General features: G+C 51.7%; 8 protein-coding genes across 8 annotated transcripts; 5 read left to right on the top strand and 3 right to left on the bottom strand.

Moving 5' to 3' along the window:
- Positions 1-1,961: 1,961 nt before the first annotated feature.
- Positions 1,962-3,458, top strand: AFUA_4G00680 (uncharacterized protein; the record flags this gene model as incomplete). The annotated part of the gene is made up of 4 exons (XM_077804497.1): positions 1,962-2,030; positions 2,075-2,822; positions 2,878-3,093; positions 3,146-3,458. Exons 1-4 carry the CDS (start codon positions 1,991-1,993, stop codon positions 3,456-3,458), a joined length of 1,317 nt encoding a protein of 438 aa, XP_077660645.1. The 5' UTR covers positions 1,962-1,990.
- A 43-nt stretch (positions 3,459-3,501) lies between these two features.
- AFUA_4G00670 (putative nucleoside-diphosphate-sugar epimerases) lies at positions 3,502-5,318 on the bottom strand. The gene is made up of 2 exons (XM_741296.2): positions 4,311-5,318; positions 3,502-4,264 (listed from the first exon to the last, which is right to left on the bottom strand). Exons 1-2 carry the CDS (start codon positions 4,568-4,570, stop codon positions 3,763-3,765), a joined length of 762 nt encoding a protein of 253 aa, XP_746389.1. The 5' UTR covers positions 4,571-5,318; the 3' UTR covers positions 3,502-3,762.
- A 181-nt stretch (positions 5,319-5,499) lies between these two features.
- AFUA_4G00660 (hybrid sensor histidine kinase/response regulator) lies at positions 5,500-9,684 on the top strand (the record flags this gene model as incomplete). Its single annotated transcript, XM_741297.2, has 5 exons — positions 5,500-5,742; positions 5,790-5,884; positions 5,936-8,896; positions 8,943-9,234; positions 9,283-9,684. The coding sequence occupies exons 2-5, from the start codon at positions 5,790-5,792 to the stop codon at positions 9,682-9,684; spliced, it is 3,750 nt and encodes a 1,249-aa protein (XP_746390.2). The 5' UTR covers positions 5,500-5,742.
- A 2,533-nt stretch (positions 9,685-12,217) lies between these two features.
- Positions 12,218-15,506, top strand: AFUA_4G00650 (uncharacterized protein; the record flags this gene model as incomplete). Its single annotated transcript, XM_741298.1, has 3 exons — positions 12,218-12,297; positions 13,882-14,501; positions 14,956-15,506. The coding sequence occupies 3 exons, from the start codon at positions 12,218-12,220 to the stop codon at positions 15,504-15,506; spliced, it is 1,251 nt and encodes a 416-aa protein (XP_746391.1).
- Positions 15,507-16,890: 1,384 nt separating this feature from the next.
- On the top strand, positions 16,891-18,075 carry AFUA_4G00640 (HpcH/HpaI aldolase family protein; the record flags this gene model as incomplete). Its single annotated transcript, XM_741299.2, has 4 exons — positions 16,891-17,081; positions 17,157-17,284; positions 17,349-17,557; positions 17,619-18,075. 4 exons carry the CDS (start codon positions 16,891-16,893, stop codon positions 17,964-17,966), a joined length of 876 nt encoding a protein of 291 aa, XP_746392.1. The 3' UTR covers positions 17,967-18,075.
- An 859-nt stretch (positions 18,076-18,934) lies between these two features.
- Positions 18,935-20,194, top strand: AFUA_4G00630 (putative aminotransferase; the record flags this gene model as incomplete). The annotated part of the gene is made up of 1 exon (XM_741300.1): positions 18,935-20,194. The coding sequence occupies one exon, from the start codon at positions 18,935-18,937 to the stop codon at positions 20,192-20,194; it is 1,260 nt and encodes a 419-aa protein (XP_746393.1).
- Positions 20,195-20,231: 37 nt separating this feature from the next.
- On the bottom strand, positions 20,232-21,642 carry AFUA_4G00620 (glycoside hydrolase family 76 protein; the record flags this gene model as incomplete). The annotated part of the gene is made up of 2 exons (XM_741301.1): positions 20,232-20,810; positions 20,860-21,642. 2 exons carry the CDS (start codon positions 21,640-21,642, stop codon positions 20,232-20,234), a joined length of 1,362 nt encoding a protein of 453 aa, XP_746394.1.
- A 182-nt stretch (positions 21,643-21,824) lies between these two features.
- On the bottom strand, positions 21,825-23,690 carry AFUA_4G00610 (GMC family oxidoreductase; the record flags this gene model as incomplete). The annotated part of the gene is made up of 2 exons (XM_741302.1): positions 21,825-23,423; positions 23,484-23,690. The coding sequence occupies 2 exons, from the start codon at positions 23,688-23,690 to the stop codon at positions 21,825-21,827; spliced, it is 1,806 nt and encodes a 601-aa protein (XP_746395.1).
- Between the last annotated feature and the right edge of the window lie 69 nt (positions 23,691-23,759).

Genomic DNA, 23,759 nt, shown 5'->3' with positions numbered 1-23,759 from the left:
TATGATATAATATTAGTGTTCATTTTAATGATATGTCATCCTGGATATGCGGTCGAAGCAGTATACAATGTACTAAAATTAGGCAATGAGGAGTGAGGTCTGGAGTTTTGTATTTTCTGCATACGAAGATGAGGATGAGCAGAATAGGCCGCTCTGAGTCTGTCCAATGAATTATAATGGAGGCTGACTGATAGTCTTTGTGGGTGGATTACACCCCTTGAGCATTCCTAGCAACAACATTGTGGTATGCAGAGCGGCTGTAGGAACGCCCGAGAATGGCTGAAAGTGAGACATGAGCTGAAGAATAAAGCTACATTCTGGAGACGAAGGGAGCGCTTTACAGACTGTTAATTGGACTCCGACATTACATCATAGAAGGGATGAAGATGGGTTTAGAGCTATGCGGAGTAATATATGTCTGCTGCGATAGTCACATATATCTATGCTCGTGTCACTTACAAAAGTCATAATCCACGCGGTTGCTTTCTGTAGATCTACCATCTCCATAAGTGAACGGTCGATTGTAGTCAAGTTCTCTGTCTGGATTTCAAGCGACCTCGGGTCGTATGTCGCTTAAAGGATGACTGAATCCATCTGCGCGAGGCTTGATAAGTAGCACTGCATGAACTGGATCCCACAGTGTGTTATTGCTGCTATGGCAATGGATGTTTATCCTGGAAGACGTAAGAAAGAGGCGCCGTAGAAACCACCACAAATGATTTGGGTTGTCTCTTTGCATACGGAGTAGACTTTGGATATACATACCTCCTACCCCTACAGGCCTCCTTCTGTTTGTAGCGATAGCCAGGTAAAGCACCTGTTACTGGCGGCCTGTCTATAGATCGGGTATAAAGTTATATCCTTCAATAGTCTTGTAGTTGCAACTGAGCCAAAATTTCATGAGGAAGTTGCCGATTCATGCAGACTAAAAATAATTATCACTGCCACTTGGCAGTATAGAATACACCAGGGGTAAGCACACTACCTTATAGTGACGTGTACGCCGTGTAAATGCCTGTATGGATAGCAAAACTCTATCAGGTTAATAGGTGATATCCGGATTGAAGATTTGTGTCATAATACCATGCTTGGCATCTCCTATTGCGGCCCGTGAAGGACATTACAGTATGGTGTACGACGCTCTCCCATGTAGCTCGGTTGGGGTTGATAAGATAGTAGTAAGGCGTCACTTCATCACCGGGTCATCCAAGTCGCCAGGTCGGCCAGCACCACTGTCAGGATATCTGCTGGGATCCATTCTAGGTAGCGCTGGGCCAAAGCACGCAAAACGTATCGCAAATCGTTGAACTCATGCTAACTGTCCCAGACGGCACATTGATACTCTGACGCCGGCAATTTTGCCATTGTGACTACAGTGAGAAGTAGGGAGGGTACTCCAGTTGACTGTCTTGATTTCGTGAGTTCATACAGCATTCGGACTGTGCAATGAGATATGGATTCTCTTACCAACCCAACTGCTACGGACCCAGAGTAAAAAAGTTGGCAGCAACGGCAAACCCACAGAGCTGTTAGTGGCCAGGGACATTGAGATATAAGATCCCGCCAATGACAGGGCGTACATAGGGTACTGCCTGCCGATCTTAGATTTGTTCAGTTTTCACAGGTATCAATGGCATCAAGCTGACATTAGTACTAAGTAGAAGAAATAATTGGCTGGGAGCGCTTCCTATGTGCAAAGTCAATGGCTGCAGAGACCTGAGCAGCACCAACAAGCCTACAACTAATCCTGGATTATTATGGTTCTAGTGCCTGGGTTTAGATGAAGACTTCTCCATTCCATTCATTGGCGAGAGTTGGCCAAAATTGAATTTTGGTGGCGGCCGACAGGTTTGCGGGTTTGTGATGTAATAGGCACTCCGCATATAATAGTCAAGCTTCCCGTATATATAATGTCTGCGAATGTGAATCAATTGCTGCTTTTCGCATTTTCCTTAGTCTGTGTTTAGATTGCTTCTACCAGCAGGATGTCATGGAGCGCGAAAATAATTCCCAATTGCATGAGATCAACGGTATGTGTCCCCTCTATCACCACAGCTCGTCCTAATCTCAACAGATGTCCAATCCCACCACTGCCAATCCCACGAAACAATACAGCAGCCGTCCCACGACCGTGGGGCAATCCAGTATGCTCCTAAACAGTATTCCCTAACAGGCTCAAACCGCCCCCCGCCATACCATGGCGGTGTCTATCTTCACCCTGATTACATGCACTACAACCCCAATTATGGCCAGCCACAAAACGCCCCAGTCTGGAGTCTGTCGCAACCGTTGCCTCATGTTATGCGATCAGGAATGAAGAGGGGCGACGATCAAGACGCAAAAGCCACAGACAAACGACCCAATGCACACCAAGAAGAAGTTCCCGCGGCAGACGAACCACCAACCGAGCACCCGGCTCACAATGCCGACTTCGACGCAGAAAAGAACCAACCCGAAGCCCGAGTCTCCCAACCGGACGAACGCGGCTTCTTCAACAAGTGGGGGGAAATCCGACACCGGTTCCGCGAACCGCTGGCCGAGTGGCTCGGCACAACCGTCGCCATGACACTCGGCCTCTGCGCAGGCCTGCAGACATACACCTCGCAGAACCAGGCGGGGTCGTTCTCATCGCTGGCGCCAGCGTGGGGGTTCGCGTTCATGATCGCCATCTACATGGCGGGCGGGGTTTCAGGCGGGCACTTGAACCCGGCGATCACGATCAGCATGGCTGTCTGGCGGGGGTTCCCAGCGAGGAAATGCATGGTCTACGTCGCGGCGCAGATCGTCGGCAGTATTCCCGCCGGGGGGATTGCGTACGCGCTGTACCATGATGCGATTGTGGACTCTGCGCTTGCGAACCACGTCACGCAGGGCGAGTCTCCGGCCAGGCAGGCGCTGCTTACTGCGCCGAAGGACTTTGCGCACCCTGTTACGGCGTTTTTCAATGAGTTTGTCGGGACGGCGATTCTGGTGGGCACGATTATGGCGCTGGGGGATGATACGAATGCGCCGCCGGGGGGGGGGCATGCAGGCGTTTATCCTGGGGATATTGATTAGTGTGCTTGTTCTCGCGCTGGGGTATAATAGTGGAGGGTGAGTTTGGAGACTCAAGACTTCAGTGAGGATTGACTGACCATGCATGTAGATGCTTTAACGGCGCGCGTGACTTTGGTGCGAGATTGGTTGCCCTCATGGCCGGATGGGGAGGCGAGGTCTTCCGCGAGAAACATGTCTGGTGGATCTGGGGGCCCTGGGCTGCTGATATCACCGGTGGACTGTTTGGTACGTTCATTTATGATCTGGCGATCTTCACCGAGGCCGAAGGTCCGATCAATTATCCGCGTCGCCGACGCAAGAGAGCGCTGTTGATCAAGGAGAAGAATCAAATGGTTAAACTGCGCTGTAAGCGGAGGAAAATTCGGGATGTAGAGAGAGCTGTTCGTGAGGTTGAGCAGTAGTATGCATATACATAGGAGGATGGCGTTGTGGCGTTCGAGACTGATTGATCGTGATGATAGACTAGAGGATAGGCGTGTATATAAATGTTCATATTGCAAATGTTTGAAGATCTCAGGATACTAGGAGAGGAACTGATCCCACCCTCAAGCATGGTACCATATCCATATTCCTGAGCAGTGAGCAGTAGAGCAATTGCGCTGCACATAGGTGAACTCTTAAAGGCAGATCAAAGCCAGATGTAAACATGTAAACCAACCTTAACACATAATTACCCTCCACCACACTAATACCATAACAGTAATATCATAAACGCAACCCAGCTAACCGCCGAAACGCCATATTTTCAAGTATAGGCATCTCCCCAACCATCTGCACATCCTTCCCCCCCACCAACCGATCCTCGTGCCTCCCCATCGCCATCTCCGTCAGAAACCTCCCGAGTTGCTCCGTAGGACTACACAACCCCGGCATCGCCGCCCGGAATACGGGCGCCAGAGGCCGAAACAGCGTCTCATACGTGGGCCGCGGCGGAACGTACTTCTTGATGGCCTCGTGGTGCGCATGGTCTATAAACGCCGGTCGGACAGAACTCGCCCTAAACAGTGGGGTCGCGCGACGTAATTCTGCAAGTTCCAGCTCTGTCTCGCCCTTGACGCGGGCAAAGAGTGAAGTGAAGAAGCCCGGTTGCGTGGTGGCGCCTGTGCCGGAGACGTAGACGAAGTGGAAGGGCTGGTTTGGCGGGGGAAGAGTGCGAAAAGCTTTGGCGGCTTCCAGGGCGTAGGTTTTGGTGATTTTGATGTAGTCCCTTCTTGGATCAGTAGTTTCTCTCAAATGACAAGGCGCAGACAGACTCTTTGTTGACTTTTGTTTGGCTGATACCCAGTGCCCATACGCAGCCTGTTGCCCCCTGCAGCTGGGAGAGGACTTTAGGGTCGTAGGCTTCAAAGCCCTGGTGGAGGATGACCTGCACTCGGGGGTCATGGGCGTCCTCGGCCATTTGCACTGGTCGTCGGCTGAGGATGGATATTTTGGTGACTTCTTTCATCGCCAGCATTGCGTCGAGGACGCCGGAGCCAACTAGGCCCGTGGCGCCGGTGAGGATGAGATGCATGTTGTTGACTCTCGATCAACTCCGGCTTGAGATCATTCAAGGGAAGATCAAACAAGTAGCCTGCGGGTCAAGGATTAAATACATGGCTGAAGACGGGGTGCTTACGCTGACTGCGGAGTTACTGCGGAGATAGTTGATATGGACCTATGTCCGTGCGACATACAGGAGGGGCTAGGTTGCTGACTTGTGAACATAATAAACCCTCAAATCGAAGTGCTAGACGATCAGTTATTGTGTAGTAGACATAGTGATGCAATCCATGTTCACTATTATCGCATAGTCTGCCAGATTTTATCATTCAGCTCTGTCGTAAATTTGTCGAGGGCCGTACTCGTATCACAGACAGAGAGAAGGCAACCTGTACTGCAGGGCTTATTACGAGGTATGACAGGTCAGGTCCCCTCTTACCTATCCGAGCTATTATGAAGCTATTCGGAATGTTGTATAACCAACCAGGCATCCTATGCTGCTAGCAACAGGCCGGAAAATGCATCTGGCTGCAAGGTAGATGATGTACCTCTAGTCTAGTGACCTGTGAGATAACAGCCTGTTACCAAGATAGAGGTCAGCGTAGGATGCCTGATAATGGCAGATAACATGTCAAGCATCCAATCAACCTGCCTGGAAATACCTCTCAGAGATGACATCTTTTGCAGTAGTCGGGAGTGTCGATCTGCGTCTGTGTCCAGGGGAAGCGGTTAATGACGTCAATAGAAGATCCCTACTGATCTGCTAAAACACTTGCTCCATTCTCCATATGTACCAACAACCAAGAACTCGGAGTAGATACGGACTATGGAGTAGAGCAGGGTATGCTGATTTCCGGTTTTCTGTATAACATCATCTATTATTGGCTCCGCTGGTTGTACCGGTACTGGTATATATATACTGCGATCTACTGCGATCTACTGCGATATACTGTGTACGGTGTACCTTATAGGGATTGTATCCTTTGTATACTCCGCTATCTTCTTCTTGGTTCTGCCGCTGTCCGTGAGTGATTGCCCGACCCCTATGACGCCAGCGGCTGCAGCTGTCCTATCAGTCACCATCACAGTCAGCCCATCTTTCTCCTTCTACAGATAACAACGCACCACACCATTTCAATTGCTCCCATTGAGCGAGCATAAATGACTCGACGCTCTCAATAACACTATCTAGGCTCACCCAGAGTGCGTTTTACCTGTCACTCCGCTAGAACATGAGCTGACAGCCATAGATGGACTCGCCAGCCAGTTCAAGCCAGGGCCGCGAAGGCGGCCCACGCAAGTATGCCTTTACCCGCGAGGGCGCTCGCGAACGAGAAATGCACCTGTAATCAATCTCGGTTGACCTGTATCTTTGACCACGACTAATGCAGAGTAGCTACCTCCCCTACTGGGGCTTCTCCGACTCGGAAAAGTTCGCCCAGGAGTCGATCGGACAACACCCGAACGTGTCGCGGGACAATGTCCTGACCGTCTTTGCGCAGCTGGCCGCCCTCCGCATGCACGCGCGGCGCGCGCTCATCTCCCTCTTCGATAAGACAACGCAGCATGTGGTGGCGGAGGCGACACCAGACCTAAGTCTGCGGGCGGCGGATGGCCGCGACCAGGCGGATGCGCTGTGGCTGGGGGTGCGCCGGCTGCCGCGCAAGAAGGTGACCATGTGCTATCATGCGGTCAAGTCGTTCATCGAAGAGGGGCGGGGTATCTTCGTGGCGAATGATTTGACGAGCGACGATCGGTTCAAGAACCATCCGTCGGTCACGGGCCATCCCCACAACAGGTTTTATGTCTCGGTGCCGATCACGTCGCCGGATGACTATGTTATTGGGAGTCTGGCGGTGCTGGATGATCGGCCGCGCGATGGGGTCACCGAGGACCAGGAGCGGCTTCTCAAGGAGCTCTCGGCCACCGTGATGGATCATCTGCTGTGTCAGCGAGCGATGCGGGAGGAGTACCGTGAAGAGCGCATGGTGCGGGCGCTGGGATTGTTCGTCAAGGGCAAGTCGGATCTCAATGAGTGGTTTGACAGTGGCGATGCGCGCGATAAGAAATACGGCGGGCAGATGGGTCTTCTGAACAAGAGACTGGAGAAGCGACAGGTTGCGAGGTCTACTCGCGAGGATAGCCAGGGCGCCAGAGACAACAAGGATGGCAAGGATGACAAGGATGACGATGCTGGCCAGTACCAGGACAATGAATTGTCAGAGGCTCGCTCAAAACACAGGCGCGGCATGCATGGATCCCCCGTCCAAAGGTTTAAACAAGGTGGCGAGCACGAGGCAGACGAAGCAGGGAACGACGACAAGCCCGACGAAAAGCCTCGCAAGAAGCGACCAACGCTCTCTCCCACGACTAGCCAACTGCAGGATTCTCTAGCGCCCACCAACGTCCGGTCCGTAGTCAACCGCGCCGCTTCGATGATCTACCAAGCCCTCGACGTCGAAGGCGCCATGTTCATCGACGCTAGCGTGTACGCCCGGCGGCAGACAGTGGGATTTACCAAATCTAAACTTGATAACCCTGAAGCTTACCACGGCCAGCAATCCCCGGACATCGCCGGCGCAGAGGAACCGGCCCCATCGATATCCAACCCCGAGTCTCGTTCCGATACCGACGCTTCGGACGACGACTCGCAGTCCCGAAGTCTCGTGCTGGGTCATTATACCTCGACTACTTCCGAGGCTGGAGTCAACCTGGACGATAGCCATTACGTCTCCCTATCAGGTAATTTCATCAACCATCTCATCGACCAGTATCCCCGGGGTAAGATCTTCCACATTGAGGAGGATGGGTCCAGTTCCCTAAGCTACGAAGGGCTCGCCGATGAAAGGAGCTACTCCCGGACAGGAAACCGGGGAGCGACGTCGACCGAGCCGGAAAAGAAGGACATCCAGCAGGAGACCATGGACATCAAGGAAATGATGAAGGTACTGCCGGATGCGAGATGTATTGCCGTCTATCCCGTCTGGGACTTTCAGCGGGGCCGCTGGTTCACCGTCTGCGTGGTATGGGCCAATGACCCGGGCAGAGTGTTGTTCGAACCCAAGGACTTGACCTACCTGGCGGCCTTTAGCAACACCGTCATGGCTGAGGTGTCCCGGCTGGATCTGGAGGCCGCCGACCGAGCCAAGAGCGACTTCATTTCGTCCATCTCGCACGAGCTGCGGTCGCCCTTGCATGGGCTGCTGGGCACGATGGAGTTGCTGCAGGGAATGGTCAATAGCTACGCGCAGAAGTCCCTTATTGAGACGGTCTACAGCTGCGGTCGTACACTGCTGGACACATTGAACCACCTCCTGGATTACGCCAAGATCAACACGCTGACTCGGCCGCGTCCATCAGAGAAGGCTATCGCGCAAGGGAGCGACATGTCTCAGCCCCAGAGCGCCGTGCCGGGGTCTCTTCAGATCGAGAACCTGAGCGTGCTGGTGCAAGAGGTCGTGGAAGGTCTTCTTGCCGGCGCAGAGTATCAGCGACGCGGCGCCAGTGGGGATAGTGACGCGCTGGCCAAGAAGGAGGATCTCAGCCTCAAGAACCATCTCATCACGATCGTCGATATCGAGTGGCAGGACAGCTGGCGCTTTAGTGTATATGCCGGTGCCTGGCGCCGAGTCGTCATGAATCTCTTCGGGAATGCGCTCAAATACACCCAGGCTGGCTACATCCGGCTGCGGATGAGACGGGACACCTTGCTGGTGGATGGCAAGAGAACCCCTGCGATTCGCATGACCTTCAGCGACTCGGGCCGCGGCATGTCCAAAGACTTTCTCACAAATCATCTCTACAGCGCATTTCTGCAGGAGGACACGACCTCCCCGGGCCTCGGAGTGGGTCTGCATCTGGTCCATCAAATCATCAAGTCACTCAAGGGACAGATCAAGTTCGCCAGTGAAGTCGGCAAGGGAACCGACGTCGATGTCGTGCTGCCAATCGAACTGCCCGAGGTGCCCAGCCCTTCCTCCCCTCGCTCCTTCGCCTCCTTGAAGGAGCGGCTGAGCGGTATGACGGTTTCGCTATTCACGCGGAGCTCCAAGTTGGGCGATCTGGGATTCGACCCGCGGGTGTTCGACCGCATCCGCAGCAGCCTCGGGCGCATGGTATCCGGCTGGTTCGGCCTCCGCGTCCTGACCCCTGACGAGCTCGATTCGACCAAGCCCGATTTTGCCATTGTGACGGAACACGAGTACCGCAACTACTATGTCAAAGGCACGAACGAGCCCAAGCCAGACAGCGGCGAGATCCAGCCTGCACTCCCGTTGATTGTTCTGTCCGCCCGCACGAGTAGCTGGAAAACCTTGGGCGAGAGCGTCGAGGATTCGGTCATTTTCCTCACCCAGCCGTAAGTGCTTCCACGCAAAATTCCGTGCATTGCTAATAGCAAATAGGGTGAGCCCAAAAACACTGGCCACAGCCTTTGAGCATTGTATGGGCCAGCCAGAGCGATCGAGGAGTTCGTCGCCCCGGAAGCTGCCCTCGCCCGTGCGGTCTGTGGAGCACGCGCCCCCGAACACAGATAGGTTATTCGAGGGCATGGTCAACGGCGAGAAAGATCAGGCGCTAGAGCCTGTCCTTGGACGGACGGTCATCGATGAAGCCGGGCAGCACAACGTCGATGGGGATGGCCGGAAAGGAGCGAAAAATATCCTTCTTGTGGAGGATAACCAAGTCAACCTCAAGGTACGTACAGCTTTAACCGCGATTTCTTGCCTCTTCTAACGCGAATAGCTCATCGAAATGTGTGTGAAAACTACCGGCTTCTCCTATGGCACTGCAAAGAACGGGCTCGAGGCCTTGGAAAAGTTCAAGACGGGTACATACGACGCAGTCGTCATGGGTGAGTTGACCTCGGTCATTCTCCATTCTGCGCATCTAACATCTGCAGACATTTCCATGCCGGTTATGGACGGCCTCACGGCCACGCGGCAGATGCGCGCGTTCGAACGAAAGAATAAGCGCCCCGCGACCACTATTATTATCCTGACTGCCGTCCTCTCCGCGTCGATGCAGCACGAGGCCATGATGAGCGGGGTGAATCTGTTCCTGACGAAACCTACGCCGCTGAAGCAGCTCAAGGAAATCCTGCGGAACCTGTCAGATGGGAAGGACGTGTCGCATATTCAGTTATGAGTTATGATTTACGTATGGCGTTGGGATGTATAGTATGGGTACCGGATGGTATAGGTATATAGTTATGCATCATCCTCATTCAGGAGTCAGAGGGTCTAAGAAGTGCTATCATCTGTTTTGAGTATCCTCCATCAAACGACTGATAATTGTGTGTTGTTACTGTGTCATATGTCAACTATAACAGATATATACGATATCACAGCGGATCCCTATGTACTCGCCTCACCCATATAAGACAGACCTACCATCCCCTTCACCGCATAATAGACAAAGTAAACCTCCTGCAGAATGAGTGACCCAACAGCAACCAATCGCACCCACTTCAAGTAAGAAATAGATAGCGCGGCACACAACGGCCTGTATCGAACGAGGTCAAACCACCCCTACAAAGCGCTTGGCGTTAAAGCAAGAAATGCAGCAATTAGAGACTCTGCAGAGTCATTTGACAAGAGTAACCATTATAGGACCTCTATACAGCATTCTCATGAAATCTAAATCCACAAAATGCCTCGGTAATGCCCCCTATTTAGTATGGTATATAAACCACGGGTACATTCCACTACATTTTCCAGATACCAAATACTGGCGTAGAATAAACAACCAACATATATAGCAGATATAATGATGCCGATATAGGGCTCGACACGGGACAATTCTGCACTGGCTGGGGAGCCTTTCCATAAATCACAGAAGATTACAGTATTGGACAGTAGCGATATGTTTATGTCTCTACATCTTGTGACAGTGCCTTTATGAGAGTGATCGCTGCGGTTATAATTCTGTTTATCCCAGCTACATTCACAGCTGTAAGTAATTTGCAGCTGATGACCATGTTTGATCCTTACATGAGCCTACAGACCTTCTTTTCCATCACATTTTTCAACTACTCCTGCCATCCACCAAAAGATAGCGGGTACGAAACTCAGCAACAGCAGCATAATAGGTATGTAGCTGGCCTTCGTTTTAGACCCCGTGCCGACCCAGAAGCATGAAGCCAAATCGGCCAAGGAAAAGGTAGAGTCTTCTTGAGGCCTCGGGAAGCAATCCCTGCCAGAACATCTGGGAGCAGGGCTGATACAGCTGCACCAGATTTGCCTATCCGTAGCGCCCTCCGCACTCCTGTGTAAACACTGAGCATCGCACGTCCCTGAGTGTGACTGGAAGATCCGCTCCTGCTCAGTGACGATATCTCGAATTTCTCTAGCCCTCCTGTAAAGCTGCCCCGCTCTTTCCAACTGTTTTTCAACCAACCTGTCCCAGTTCGCACTTATTTGGCCAGGTGCACTAGGAAAGCGCCTCTGGAAACTTGACCTTAGATGCCCTATGTCCTCAACCGTCTCGCAAATATATTTTTCAGCATCTTTCAGCCATTGCCGGTAAATCAGACGGTCCCGTAGGCGGAACTTCTGCGTCTTAAGCTTACTGTGAGAACTCTGCCTTCATATGTAGAAAGGATATGGGACTGCGTGTGACTTACCACTATCCTGTGAATATAACTCAGTGTATTATTCCATTCTTGCTGCCACTCATGGAGCTGAATATCTGTCTCGACTTGAAATTCAGCAGCCCATGGGGAATAACCACAGTTATTAGCCGGCATGAGAGTCCGGACATCTTCTCTGGCGCGCGGACTACGCAGGTCATGGAGTTCCCTGGCTTCGTGATCTCGCAAAGTGACCGTTGAGAACGACGGAGGTTTCGCGTTGACTATTGAACTGACACTGGTTGCTATCCGACTTTCGCGGAGTGTGAAGTTATCTGAACCTAGGAAGGGGGTGCCTATGGATTTCTGTTGAATGAGTATGCCTTTGCAGTTTGGCAATGAGACCAAGTCTGCTGGATACAGGCGAAGATAGCGCGCGTGAAACTACATATGGTAGTATGGATTACTCTTGCAATACTATTGGGTCCATGAGAATCCCGGCCAATGCCCTGCAAATTGGTTTACAAATGCCATTCCATAGTAACCAAGATCCTCCATATGGGAATGGCCCTGACTGACGGCTAAAACTGCAATTTTGGCTAGTAATGCAAGATCCATAATGGAAATTTTAATGCAGAAATAGCTTTTATTTTGTTAGCGGTAGAACGGATGATGGCTTTTAGGAGGGGTCTATTTACTAGCATGTTATTAAATTGTTGGATGAAAAGGAAGTAGGCTCTAATTTATTATCCTCCCTCTGCTGAAAGTAGTTGATCTGCTAGTGATTGTTCTGATGTGTATTTTTATTTTGGGCTGTAGCTGTAGCATCTTCCCACAGCCTTTTAAGCTGTTGGTTCATTTCATCCCAGAGTATGCTTTGTGATGCGTCTTGCGGTAGCGGCACCCATGAAAGCTTCTGGAATCGATGGGGATCTGAAGAAGTGGGTTCTAGATAACAAATTTTGGTTACTGATATATATTGTCACTGGCACATGAGTTCATGCCATTTGCTCCATCAATATCCCTCCGTGGTCGACCATGAAGGACGAAGTCGATGAAAATTCTCCGAAGCTCACGATTGATTTGTTCATTGAGAAATGGAGATATCAAATGATCATTAAGTGGGTGCTCCGTCATATTGGCGCTTGCTTGGCTAAGGACGACAACACCCCAAAAGAAGGATACCTCTAGTATACGAGTAACATGGAGACATGCTAGAAACCCAACTAGATATAGATAACGGATGCCCCCTTGCCGATAAAAGACGGTGAAGTCGCAAGTTATGTCACCCCAAACGGAAATTTTAGTGTGACTTCCCTTGCCTCGAAAAGTGTACGGATGACGGATGTTGCTACATTGTATGGATGTGCGAAGCGATCCAAGGCATAGTTACAGCACCTTAAACAGCCATCGAAATATGTTAGTTGGAGCTTCGATTCCTTCAATGAATTCTGAAGTCCTTTGTCTCACATTAGAACAGGCTCCTATGGTCAGCTCTCCAATCAGCATAATCAGCACAAAAGGCATGCGCTAGATCGCTCCAGAGTTGTCAGAATTTCTTATCGCCTTGTCATGTTCGACTTGTAGTAGCGCGTCGGCGAGGGACTGGTTGACTCTAACCCACTTCCTGATCCCTTGCGTAGCGTGACTTCCACCGTCTGGTCGACAATGAGTCGTGAGCTCGTAGTTACAAGCAACAGCTCACCATGATTTAGGGGTATCAGTGCACAGACCATGCTCAACGCTTCTACTTGTTGAAAGACACTCACTATGGGTATTCTAAGACAACACACTGGGCTAAGGTCATGGGGGTGGTTGGGTTGTTTAGAATATACCTGTATCCGGGCATCCCTTGTGCTAAATAGCACTAGATGCAACAATCCTTGAAAGCTTCTCTTTTATTAGCATGTATCATGCAAACAGGAGCTAGGCATCACAAGCAAGTCCCAGGGCCAGCAGGCTGCGGCTGTAATTGGCTTTGACTCTCAAACAGCATTAGGCTCAAACCAGAACAGCGTATTCTTAAACCCTAAGTAACAGGTAACCATGATATTAACCCCTGCAGCCTCTCTATGGCTCTAGTTTGGGTTGTTGAGTTCCTGTTAGACAGGATCGCCCACATGGGAGGGGTTGACAACTAAGCATTGTAGACTTGTCTGATTAAAGAATGCTATTGCTATGCTAGCACAATATACTGCCTCGATAGGTTACATACCTGTACCTGAGCTGCTCAGCAAAGTCTGCGACTTGTTTAATAATGTATGGTTGTCATGTTAGCTGTATGAGCATCAAAAAGTCATAGCGCATTGCGGAGGGCAAGTCAATAAGAAGGACTACAAACCTTGTCATATTCTGAGAGTGCTTCCTTGATAGTATGGGCTGTATGGCCCATATTTGATTTTTTGGATAGCTAGTAGTGGCTTACTATTTCTCGCAATTTTGCCTTCGCTTGCTGCTTTCAACGGTGGTTTAATTCCGTTTGCTCTCTGTTTGCGGGTTTCTTGTTTCTCCTTCCTGTGCCCTTCAGATCTAGGAAATGCTACAGGCAGGTCTACCCATGGCAGGCCGTAGTTCCTCATGACCATTTTGTTAGTATCTGAGCTACATTGTCCCCACCCTCCCCAAGTCAAACCTAGCACCCGCACGTACTCTTTCAGCAGTTCAGAGTATGCCTGAATCTTGTGACTGGTTTGAGTACACGACCGGGCGATGGATGCATGTTGCGGGCTAGCACCTCTTTCCTGCTGATATGCTTGACTGATGTTATAATCTAGCTATAATGACGCGTTGAGACATCATGAGAGGAGACGTGCTTTCAACATCTCTGAGTTGAAGCGCCTTGCTGCCCTAGCAGTTCAGCAGAAGGAAGATGATGTCGCCAGCTTCGAGAAGCTTGCCGAAGGAGGGTTCAATCGAAGTTTCAAGATCACCATGCGAGACGGCTTCCAATTTGTTGCACGAATTCCTTACCCAGTCACTGAACCAAAATCTCTACTGGTTGCAAGTGAAGTCGCAACAATAGATTTTCTCCGTTCTCATGGCATTCCAGTTCCTAAAATATATAGTTACTCTGCCGTTGCAGATAACCCTGCAGGTACAGAATACATCTTTATGGAACTTGTTCAAGGACAAAACCTAGGTGATATCTGGTTTACTTTGTCTGAACAGGAGAGGATAACGCTGGTCACTAAGCTCGTACAACTGGAGTCTCGCCTATTTGGCTTACAGTTTCCAGCAAGTGGAAGTCTCTATTACTACGATGACTTGCCAGCCCATGATAACCCGGTCATTGTTCCAAGTCCCAGTTCAACCCGGTGTTTCTGTCTAGGCCCCGGTACTTCGCTTGGGTTATGGAATGGGAAGAGACTCCACTTACCGGTTGAGCGCGGACCATGTAAGTATCCTTCAGATTAAAATAACCCAAACGCAGTTGACCTTGACGGTTAACTCTGGAAAGACCGAGATCCTTTAGCAGTTCTCACTGCCGGAGCCACAAAAGAGATTGCATATCTCAAAGCATTTGGAAGTTTGGAAGACCTCTCCAGCGTCTTCAGCGTCTTCGCAGGGAGGTTTATGATTACCAGGCCCAATCCCACCTCGAGCATATTGTGAATCTAGAGAAATACCTACAAATTGCGTCTCACCTCATACCGCGGGATTGTCCTGCCCTTCATCGTCCAGTCATACAACATCCCGATCTCCAACCCAACAATATATTTGTTTCTAGTGAGCTAGAAATCAGTGGGTTGATAGATTGGCAGCATAGTACAGTTCTCCCCTTATTTCTGCAATGCGGCATCCCGCAAAGTCTCGAGAATTATGGTGATGAGATCTCAAAATCACTGCAGGTCCCTACTTTACCGAAGATTTCAATGAATTGGAGGAGATACACCAGGTCCAACATGCGGAACTTTTCCGCAAGCGTCAACTTCACTATCTCTATGTCAAATTGACTGCGGAGAAGAATCCTGAGCACTATGATGCCTTGACCTATCATTTCAGCACCTTACGACGGCAGGTTTTTCACCGTGCCAGTGACCCTTGGAAGGGTGACAATATGACCTTGAAAGCTGATCTGGTTACACTGTCAAGAAATTGGGGAGAATTGACCGGTGATGCGAGGATACCTTGCCCAATCTTCTTTTCACGCGACGAATCGAGCGAATGTCTGCGACTGGCACGTCAACAATCTGACGCCGATAAACAATTTCAGGCTTGTCAAGAAGCAATTGGAGTTGCAAATGAGGGGTGGGTTCCAGTCGAATACTACGACGAAGCAAAAGGGCGCGAGAGAAAATTACAAGCAGACGCTCTTGATGCTGCTGAAACAGAGGAGGAGAGAGTTAGAATCAACGAAAATTGGATTTTTGACGACTTTTGTGAGGAGGATTACACTTGAATTACAAAATAGCTCATGTACAGTGTTTGATGTCAGGGCGCACATTGCATAGGTGATGGTATGGCCTTATGAACAGATGTTTGTTTTCAGAGGCCTAACAAGGTAACAACAACTGGGCAAGCAATGGCAACAACGGTTATATGGTGAACTAATAAGGATCTACCTTCCAAGAAGGCATTGTGTCAGGACCTGGAGAAAAATAGCTTCTTGACATACTTTCTTCAGGTGAACTAGCTTGGATTCACATTCGACTGGCATAGACAGTGTAATCTAGCTTAACAGGCAAATCCGGTCCTCTAAAACCAATGTTGATTGAGATCAGAAATGTTTTGTTAAGGATTATCCTGAGCAAGTCTGTCACATATATCGCGAAGACTAGTTGAGTTTGGACCAATAATTGAAAAGGGTGGTCGAAGGGTGTTGCGCGGGAATAAGCAATAGAACAAAATGCAGATCCATGGGATAATCAATTGATTATATGCTAGTTATTCCAGACTTTTTCCACATACCACTTGGTACTGTAAGGGTTGAAACCTCATTCCGGCCACCACGAGGTTGTCTCCGAGGACCGAACCTTAATCCAAAGGCACTCATATGCAACTACGTTATGTGCAAATTTATATGACATATTTTATATAATATTTGTATCAAATCCATAATTCCATATCTGTAGCTTACATGGGACTCACTGGAAGGTTCTATCCCAGGCCCGGTCTTGTCAATCTAGCAAGCTGTCAACGGCGACTGTGCTCTTCTTCATCCCTCTCCTACATCTGCATTTTTGCTGTGGGAGGAAGCAGTCTCTAGGGGTTATGACTGGCCAAGTCTGACTTCTAAGAGTTTACTGGTACTCTATTGGTACTGTATTACTGCTCTTGCTTTATCATGGACAGCCTGTGGTATTGAACCGCCGATTGGACATGAGCGAGTGTAGGTGAGTGAGCTAGGTGATATGTTTTCATACTAACTTCTCAAGTAGACTAGGATGGTCTAACTTCTAAGGCACTTCAAATTACGCTCGCAAACTAGATATGCCTAATCTGGATTTATAGCGGTCATCACCTTGTCAAACCACAAGTCAGTTTCCGCTTTCGGACAATGGTCACCATTTACTCCCACCCCCTCGCATTGACGTTACATAGTGTAGTGTAGACTTAAGCTATATACCACATTGACTTTACCTTTGAGCAATATTCATAGACATGGTTGAGCTCTGAGATGGCACGCTATTGTTGTATGTGATGACTATCAAAACCTCTAATTGTCCAAGCCGAATATAACCCTGCTCTCGATCCGCGAAGTGTAGTGGAAGCATAAATCATTTAGTGAGCAACTGCAGGCGCATATTATATGCAATCCTTTGGAGTGTCGCAGGCTACGCAATATGGAAGACTACCGTGCGTCGTCGCTCTTCCAGCCTTCCAACCTGGCAAAGGCCCTGGAGGACACTATGAACCCGTCATCTGGGGGACCTACGCATTTGTTAGGCACCATCGTCTCGATTCCCCACACCATCTCAGCGCGCACGTTGGCAGTCCTGGGTTATGACTTTGTCATGATTGATGCACAACATACGTTTGTCCCTCGCTGTACCTAATGGACCCCGTTTCTGGTCAAGGTCTAACCAGTCCAATTGTAATGGCGGTGCAGACCCATTGATGCTGAAAACCTTGTTCGCCTCATCCAGACCGTTAGCCTGTCTAGCCAGGGCAGAACCATCCCAATCTGTCGAGTGCCGTCTGCTCAATCACATCTACTAACATATGCTCTTGACGCGGGTAAGTCTGGTTTGATCTATGACGTTCAGAATGCCAAATGCTTACTCAACCGGCATTGAAATAGGAGCCGGCGGCATAATCTTCCCACACATCGATACGCCTGAGCAAGCCGCTGAAGCCGTCAGCAAGTGCCGCTATGCATACTCAGGTGGTGACCGGTCCCTGGCTCCCGCCGTACTTGTGCCTGGCGTTACAGATGTGGCACCACCAGGATCGTTCCACGAGGGCGTAGCGGACAAGAACATCGCCGTGATTGTTCAGATCGAGAGTCCTGTAAGTTCATTATTTTCAGGTTTTGTGGTCTGCATATGGGCTGATGCGGGGATGGATGCAGCTTGCCCTGGACAATGCGGACGCCATCGCTGCAGTCCCTGGTGTCAACGGCCTAATGCTAGGGGCTGGTGATCTCCGAGTTGCCTTGCGCTGCCCTCCGCGCGGGGCAGGCGACCCTGAAGACCAGAAGATATTGGACGCAATAGATCAATTGGTGAAGGTGTCGAGACGTCATCAGAAGCCTTTGGCTGTGGTGACGTGCAAGGTGTCTGGGACATCGCGCACTTGGCTTAAAGACTTTCAGCTATTGATGCTCACGTCGGATTACTTTAGCGTGGTGAAGGGGCACAAGGAGGCTCTAGCTCGGATGACTGAGACACTGGCGGAGGTGCAAGAGTTGAAAAACTGATCGCCGCGAGCATTAGCTGGTGGAAGTTAGCAATGTTTCGATTATCGATTCTGCTAGGCTATGACAGCTCTGGAACTCAATGAAGCGAATATAGCTGTCACAACCGGCCAATCATCTAGCCATCTGGAGTGGTGCACAAAGTAATGCAACACTCACTACTGTGTTCTCGACTAGCATCTCAGACGAGTCTCTATCAATATATTCTTTATGTGATGATATAGGGCTAGTCATGTCTATAGTATGACACCATAATACTCGGCCTAAACAATAGGGAAAAGTCAACCGAGCCCTGATATTATCGGATCTAGGGTAATCTAGTAACAGTATGAATGTATGATCCAGGTTCCAGGGTAAGGAAGGTCTTATAATAGTCTAGCTAGCTAACGAACTATCCATAACCAGCCGAATGAGAACTCTATAACACCATGTTAACTCAACAAACTAATGTAGAATCCAGTAATCTGATTAGGCCAGCCACAATCCAGTATACATACTGATATCCAATGCCCCCTAGATCAACAGTGGTAAGATATGATTACGGCTGACAGAAGAGAAACTAAGGTAGGTCATGGCACTATACCAGAATAGGAATGCCGTCATCGTCTACTCCGTATCAGCCAATGAAAACCCGAGGCAACAGCCGTTTTCAGCTAGAACATCTGTCTAGCCCTCAGTACTATGCATAAAATGCCTTGTTGTTCACGACATGGCAAGTGTATAGACCTATGAGTTACGTGGTAGCTGCCTCTTGACGAAGAATCAGACCTTTTGCTAGTGTGAAATGCCAGATTACCAAGTTCTGATCATCACTAGATGTCTGCTGGAAGACACGGATATTTGTGGGGCAATAGCTGCGCGACTTAACCCCACCAATACAAAGTCAATGACTCCTTCACATCCTTCTCCTTCTCTTCTTCCTCTCCTCGTCTGCTCGTCTCCTCCTCACGTCACCGTCTCTAAACCAGGAAATGGCCCTCTCAACACGTGCAAATGGCGTCCTCCAGGCCAACAGCAACAGCCTCATCTGGGAGGTCTTGAGCGACATGTATGACCCGGAAACCAACCCTGACGGCTACTACAGCGTTGGCATAGCTGAGAACGTCCTGATGCACGAGTTCCTCCTGGACCACATGCACCAGAGCCTCCGCCTCACCTCCAAATCCCTCACCTACAATGACGGCGCATCCGGCTCGAAACGCCTCAAAGCGGCCATGGCGCGCTTCTTGAACCGACGCCTCCACCCAGCGACCCCCCTCGAGCCACACCATCTCATCCTCACCAACGGCGTCTCTGCGGCAGTCGAGCATCTCTCCTGGGCGCTTGCGGATAAAGGCGAGGGCATCCTCCTGGGAAGACCGTACTACGGCACCTTTGTCGCGGATATCTCCATGCGGTTCGGCACGGAGGTTGTGACCGTTCCCTTTGGAGGGGCCGATCCGCTCGGCGAAGCCTGCGTCGAGGCGTACCGACAGGCGCTGACTAGCTTCGAGCAGCGGACTGGGAAGAAGTGTCGTGCACTGCTGCTATGCCATCCGCATAATCCTCTCGGACGGTGTTACTCGCGCAATGTCCTGGTTGCGCTGATGCGGTTGTGCCAGGAGCAGGGGATGCATTTTATCAGCGACGAGATATATGCGCTCTCCGTATGGGGTGGGGAAGAGTTTGTCTCCGCGCTGAGTATCGACACCAGCGGCATCATTGATGCGGACCGGGTGCATGTGCTCTGGGGCATGAGCAAGGATTTCGGTGCGAATGGGCTACGGTTGGGTGCCCTGATCAGCCAGGGAAATAAGGATGTGCGTGCCGCGGTTGACAGTGTCGCGCTGTATTCGTATGTGTCTGGACCGGCGGACCATCTGGCGGCAAATGTCCTGGAGGATGATGCGTATACGGATGAGTATATCCGGTTGAACTGCGAGAAGCTAAAACAGGCGTATGAATACACAGTAGGATTGCTGACGCAGAATGAGATCCCATACATGGCCGGAGCCAATGCGGGATTCTTTGTCTGGGTGGACCTGGGCACGCCGTATCTTAAGCACCACCCGGAGGCGAAACACGAGGATGTCGGCGAGATCGTGATGCAGCGTCTGCTGAAGAACAAGGTGTTTCTGGCCTCGGGGGCGCTGTTTGGCTCGGAGACGCCCGGATGGTTCCGCATTGTCTTTGCGCATCCGCAGGCGTACCTGGACGAAGCGTTGCGGCGGATTGTGGCTGCTCTTCAATAAATAACCATTGATTGATGTACACATCTACACATACAAGCTATTCATAGAGGAGCCACCCTGTTGTCCCTATCATCAACACCCCCAACATCGCTGTCAGGAGCCCCGCCCCCGCGCGATCTGCCCCGGTGATAGTCATCGTCAGCACCGGTGGCCGTGGATCGGGCTGCTCCATTCCTCCGCTCGGGTCGCCCACTGAGGTTCCCCCGGTGGCATCGGTGACTGGCGGATCCACCCGGTCGACTAAGAGATTCTGGATCACTTCCAACGCACTCATTTGCAATCCCACATCCTCGCTGCCATCCCAGACCCCCGTCGTCCATTTCAGCCCGCACGCTGCGCCATCGGGACCGCCAGTGCATGTCCTTGCAGCGGCCGCTGCTGACGCCCGCAGCCGCGGCATGACCCAGTCATACGTGAAGGGGGCAACCTGCGTGGCCGCCGCCATCCATCGCGCGAGGAACCCCTTGAACGCGCGCTGGTCGACCTGGCACGTGTCCACGAGCTCGCACGCCCGCTCGTACATCACCATGGCCGGGTCCTCGGCGAAAAACGCATCCGTCGCCTGGAGGATATGCTTCGTCCTCGCCTCCCATCGGGAGTCACCTTCCGTCTTGTACTGGTTAGCCACGCATCAGAAGAGCAAGTAGCCATAGACATAGACATACACAATTGTACATGTTGGCCGCGCCCAGCAAATACACCCCAGAGTTGTACGTCCACTCGATACGGTTCAAGTCGGAGCAGTTCAGCAGGACGTCCGCCCCGTCGTAGAACAACCAGTCGTCCGTGATGAAGCCCACGTCCACCGTCCAGTCCCAGACCCGCTCTGCCCACTCAGCGTACGTGCGGTTCCCCGTGTACCGCGCCAGCCGGGCGGCCAGGTGGAAAAAACACCCGTTGGAAATGGTATTCTTGTAATTCCATCCATTGTTGAAGCTGAAGATCTGCCACCGCAGTCCCCCGCCGCAGGTGTCTTCGTCCCACCGCGCCGCCTGCGTGTTGAACACCGCCTGCGCCATCGCCAGCCACCCGGGCCCGTGGTCCGGGTCTGGGTCGGGGAAGTTCCGCTCCGCAGCGGACATGGCTGCGAAAGCCCAGAACGCCTGGTCATCGTTGCCCTCGGTTTTGGTTTGGTTGGTTGGCATGAAGGTCCCCGTGTGCCCGGCCTGCCAGGTCAGCGCTTGCGTGGTGATTGCGTTCCAGGTACTGTCGCCCGTCAGGTACCAGTAGTCGATGAGGGCGTTGAACATCGCCCCGGCCTCCCACCAGTAGTATGGGGGTGGTAGGTTGCCCGGGTTGTCGCCGGGTTTCATCCCCGTGTAGTGGGAGAGCATGTTGGCGGCGACATGGTGGGCGGCCTGCTTGATGGAGGTGGGATCATTGGGGTCTAGAGGGATGCTATACGCGGGGGAGAGTGTCAAGAGCCATAGTAATTGCATGCAATGCATTGTAGCTGACTTTGGGGATCATGTTGAGGTTGAGAAATCAGATCCAAGTCTGGAAGAAGGGATGGGATGATGTTGATGTCGCATTCTTTACCCTGGAATGTATCCACAACACTGTTGATCAACGATGTTTTCATTATCGATAGCAGCATTCTTCTTTATTCATAGGGAAGAAACGAGTGAAACTAATTACTGCCGATGATCAAATCAGCTGCGCGCTCCGCCACCGCATACACCGTCGCCTGGATATTCCCCGCCGGCTCCAGCGGAAAGACACTGGCATCAACCACCCTCAGATTGCGTGTCCCATACACTCTCAGCTGGTCATCCACCACACCCCCCATCTCCCGCGGCAACATGGCACACGTCCCCGCAGGGTGAAAGCACGTAAACAGCCGGTCCTTGACCAGCTCCTTGGCTCGCTCCAGATCGCCCAAGTCCCTCGCGTTTTCCGGGATCCGCCGTTCCTTGAGAAGAGACTTGAACGGCTCCGTGGCGGCGATTGTCTCAAGGAATTGCGTGTGCCGAGCGAGTATCTCCAAGTCCAGCGGGTGGGAGAGAAAGTTCGGATCGTAGATCGGTTTGTCCTCCGCCTTGGGGGAGGAGATATGCACCGATCCTCGTGAGAAAGGGTGGTTGTGCAGGATCATGATGCTGATGTAGTTCTCCGGCAGGGGCTTGGCCAGGACGTCGGGCAAGCTTGTCGCACCGGGTTTCATGTGTAGCTGCGCGGGGAGGAAGAGGTACTCTGACGACGGGGTATCGTTGTCGAGGATCGCTTTCCTGAGGTGCGCGTACTGCGCCTGCAGATTGGGTGGAAGGGCGGCGCTGTCGAGATACTTGGCCAGCAGCTCCTCGACTTCTGGCCGCGGGACGACGCCTCGTCCGTCAACGAAAGGAAGGTACGCCACGCTGATGGGCATGCCTGCCAGCGGGCCGCCGCGAGTCTCCTCGTACAGCTTGACGAGGGCCTGTACCACGTTGGGGTCACGGAGAATGTCGCCCGAGACTTGACCGTCGGCGATCTCGAAGCTGATGCAGCTGATGCAGTGATCTTGGAGGTTCTCGCCAACGCCGGGGTTGTCGATCACCACGGGGATGTCGTGCTTCTGTAGCAGCCCTGCATTTCCAATGCCGGAGAGTTCCAGGATCTGAGGCGTATTCAGGCTGCCGGCGCAGATAATGACTTCTTTCTTTGCGTGAATCTCTCTCGCGCCATCCTTGTCCTTGACCAGCACGCCGGTGGCCAGCACGTCTCCATCCTGCCTGGTCAACAGCACCCGCTCGACCATGGTCTCTGCCAGCAGGCGCAGGTTTGGCCGTGCGGCCACCTCGGGGGAGTAGTAGGCCGCTGCATACCCCCGCTTCCCTGTCTTTGCGTCAACGGTCAGCGGCGGGGTGAACGCACCCAGTTTGCGTCCGGCGATGGGATCCGCGTCCGTCCGCCAACCAAGCTTCTCAAACGTCTTATCCCACGCTTCGTTGAACGGCCCATATACGTCCGGCAGGGAAACAGGCACAGGGCCGTCACACCCCTGGCTGCTGGCTTTCATGTAGCTATCGACGCCGAGAAGGTCGGCCGTGGACTTGCTGGGCGGGGAGAACGTGTGAAACTTCCGCAGGTACGGCGCCATATCCTCTGCGCCCCAGCCTTGGTTTCCCAACGCCTTCCATGCCTCGAAGTCTGATGCGGGAGGGTACAGGACGACCGAGAAATTCAGGGCCGAGGAACCGCCGACGACCCGGCCGCGGGGCTGCGCGATTTGTCGGTTGTTGACATGCGGCTATACGATCAGCATTGTTGCATTGTTGCCGTAAATGGAGCAGTGGAAGAGAGGTGATACCTGAGGGACACTCATATAATCCCAGTCGAAGTCTGGGTTTCCGTACAACATGCCCAGAAACCCAGGGGTGTCGATACGAGGATCGCCCATGCGATTGGCCCCGGCTTCGATGAGAAGGACATTGACAGAGGCGTCTGCGCTCAGGCGGTTGGCCAGCACCAGGCCACCGATGCCTGCGCCGACAATGATATAGTCGTATTCGGTCATGGCACTGTGTAGTCTGTGGCCGCTGCTGTGGTTGCAACTTGCCTTTGGTCGTGTTCTCTGTGACAGGTT

Source organism: Aspergillus fumigatus, chromosome 4 (genome assembly GCF_000002655.1).
Source record: "Aspergillus fumigatus Af293 chromosome 4, whole genome shotgun sequence".
NCBI classification, from domain to species: Eukaryota; Fungi; Ascomycota; class Eurotiomycetes; order Eurotiales; family Aspergillaceae; genus Aspergillus; species Aspergillus fumigatus.
This window is presented reverse-complemented; position numbering and strand designations above follow the sequence as displayed.

Bases quoted from the DNA above. Each gene is read 5' to 3' on its own strand.
- AFUA_4G00670 (XM_741296.2), bottom strand. From the start codon at position 4,570: ATGCATCTCATCCTCACCGGCGCCACGGGCCTAGTTGGCTCCGGCGTC. The intron at 4,265-4,310 runs GTCTGTCTGCGC...TGATCCAAGAAG, and splicing joins CAAACAAAAGTCAACAAAGA to GGACTACATCAAAATCACCA.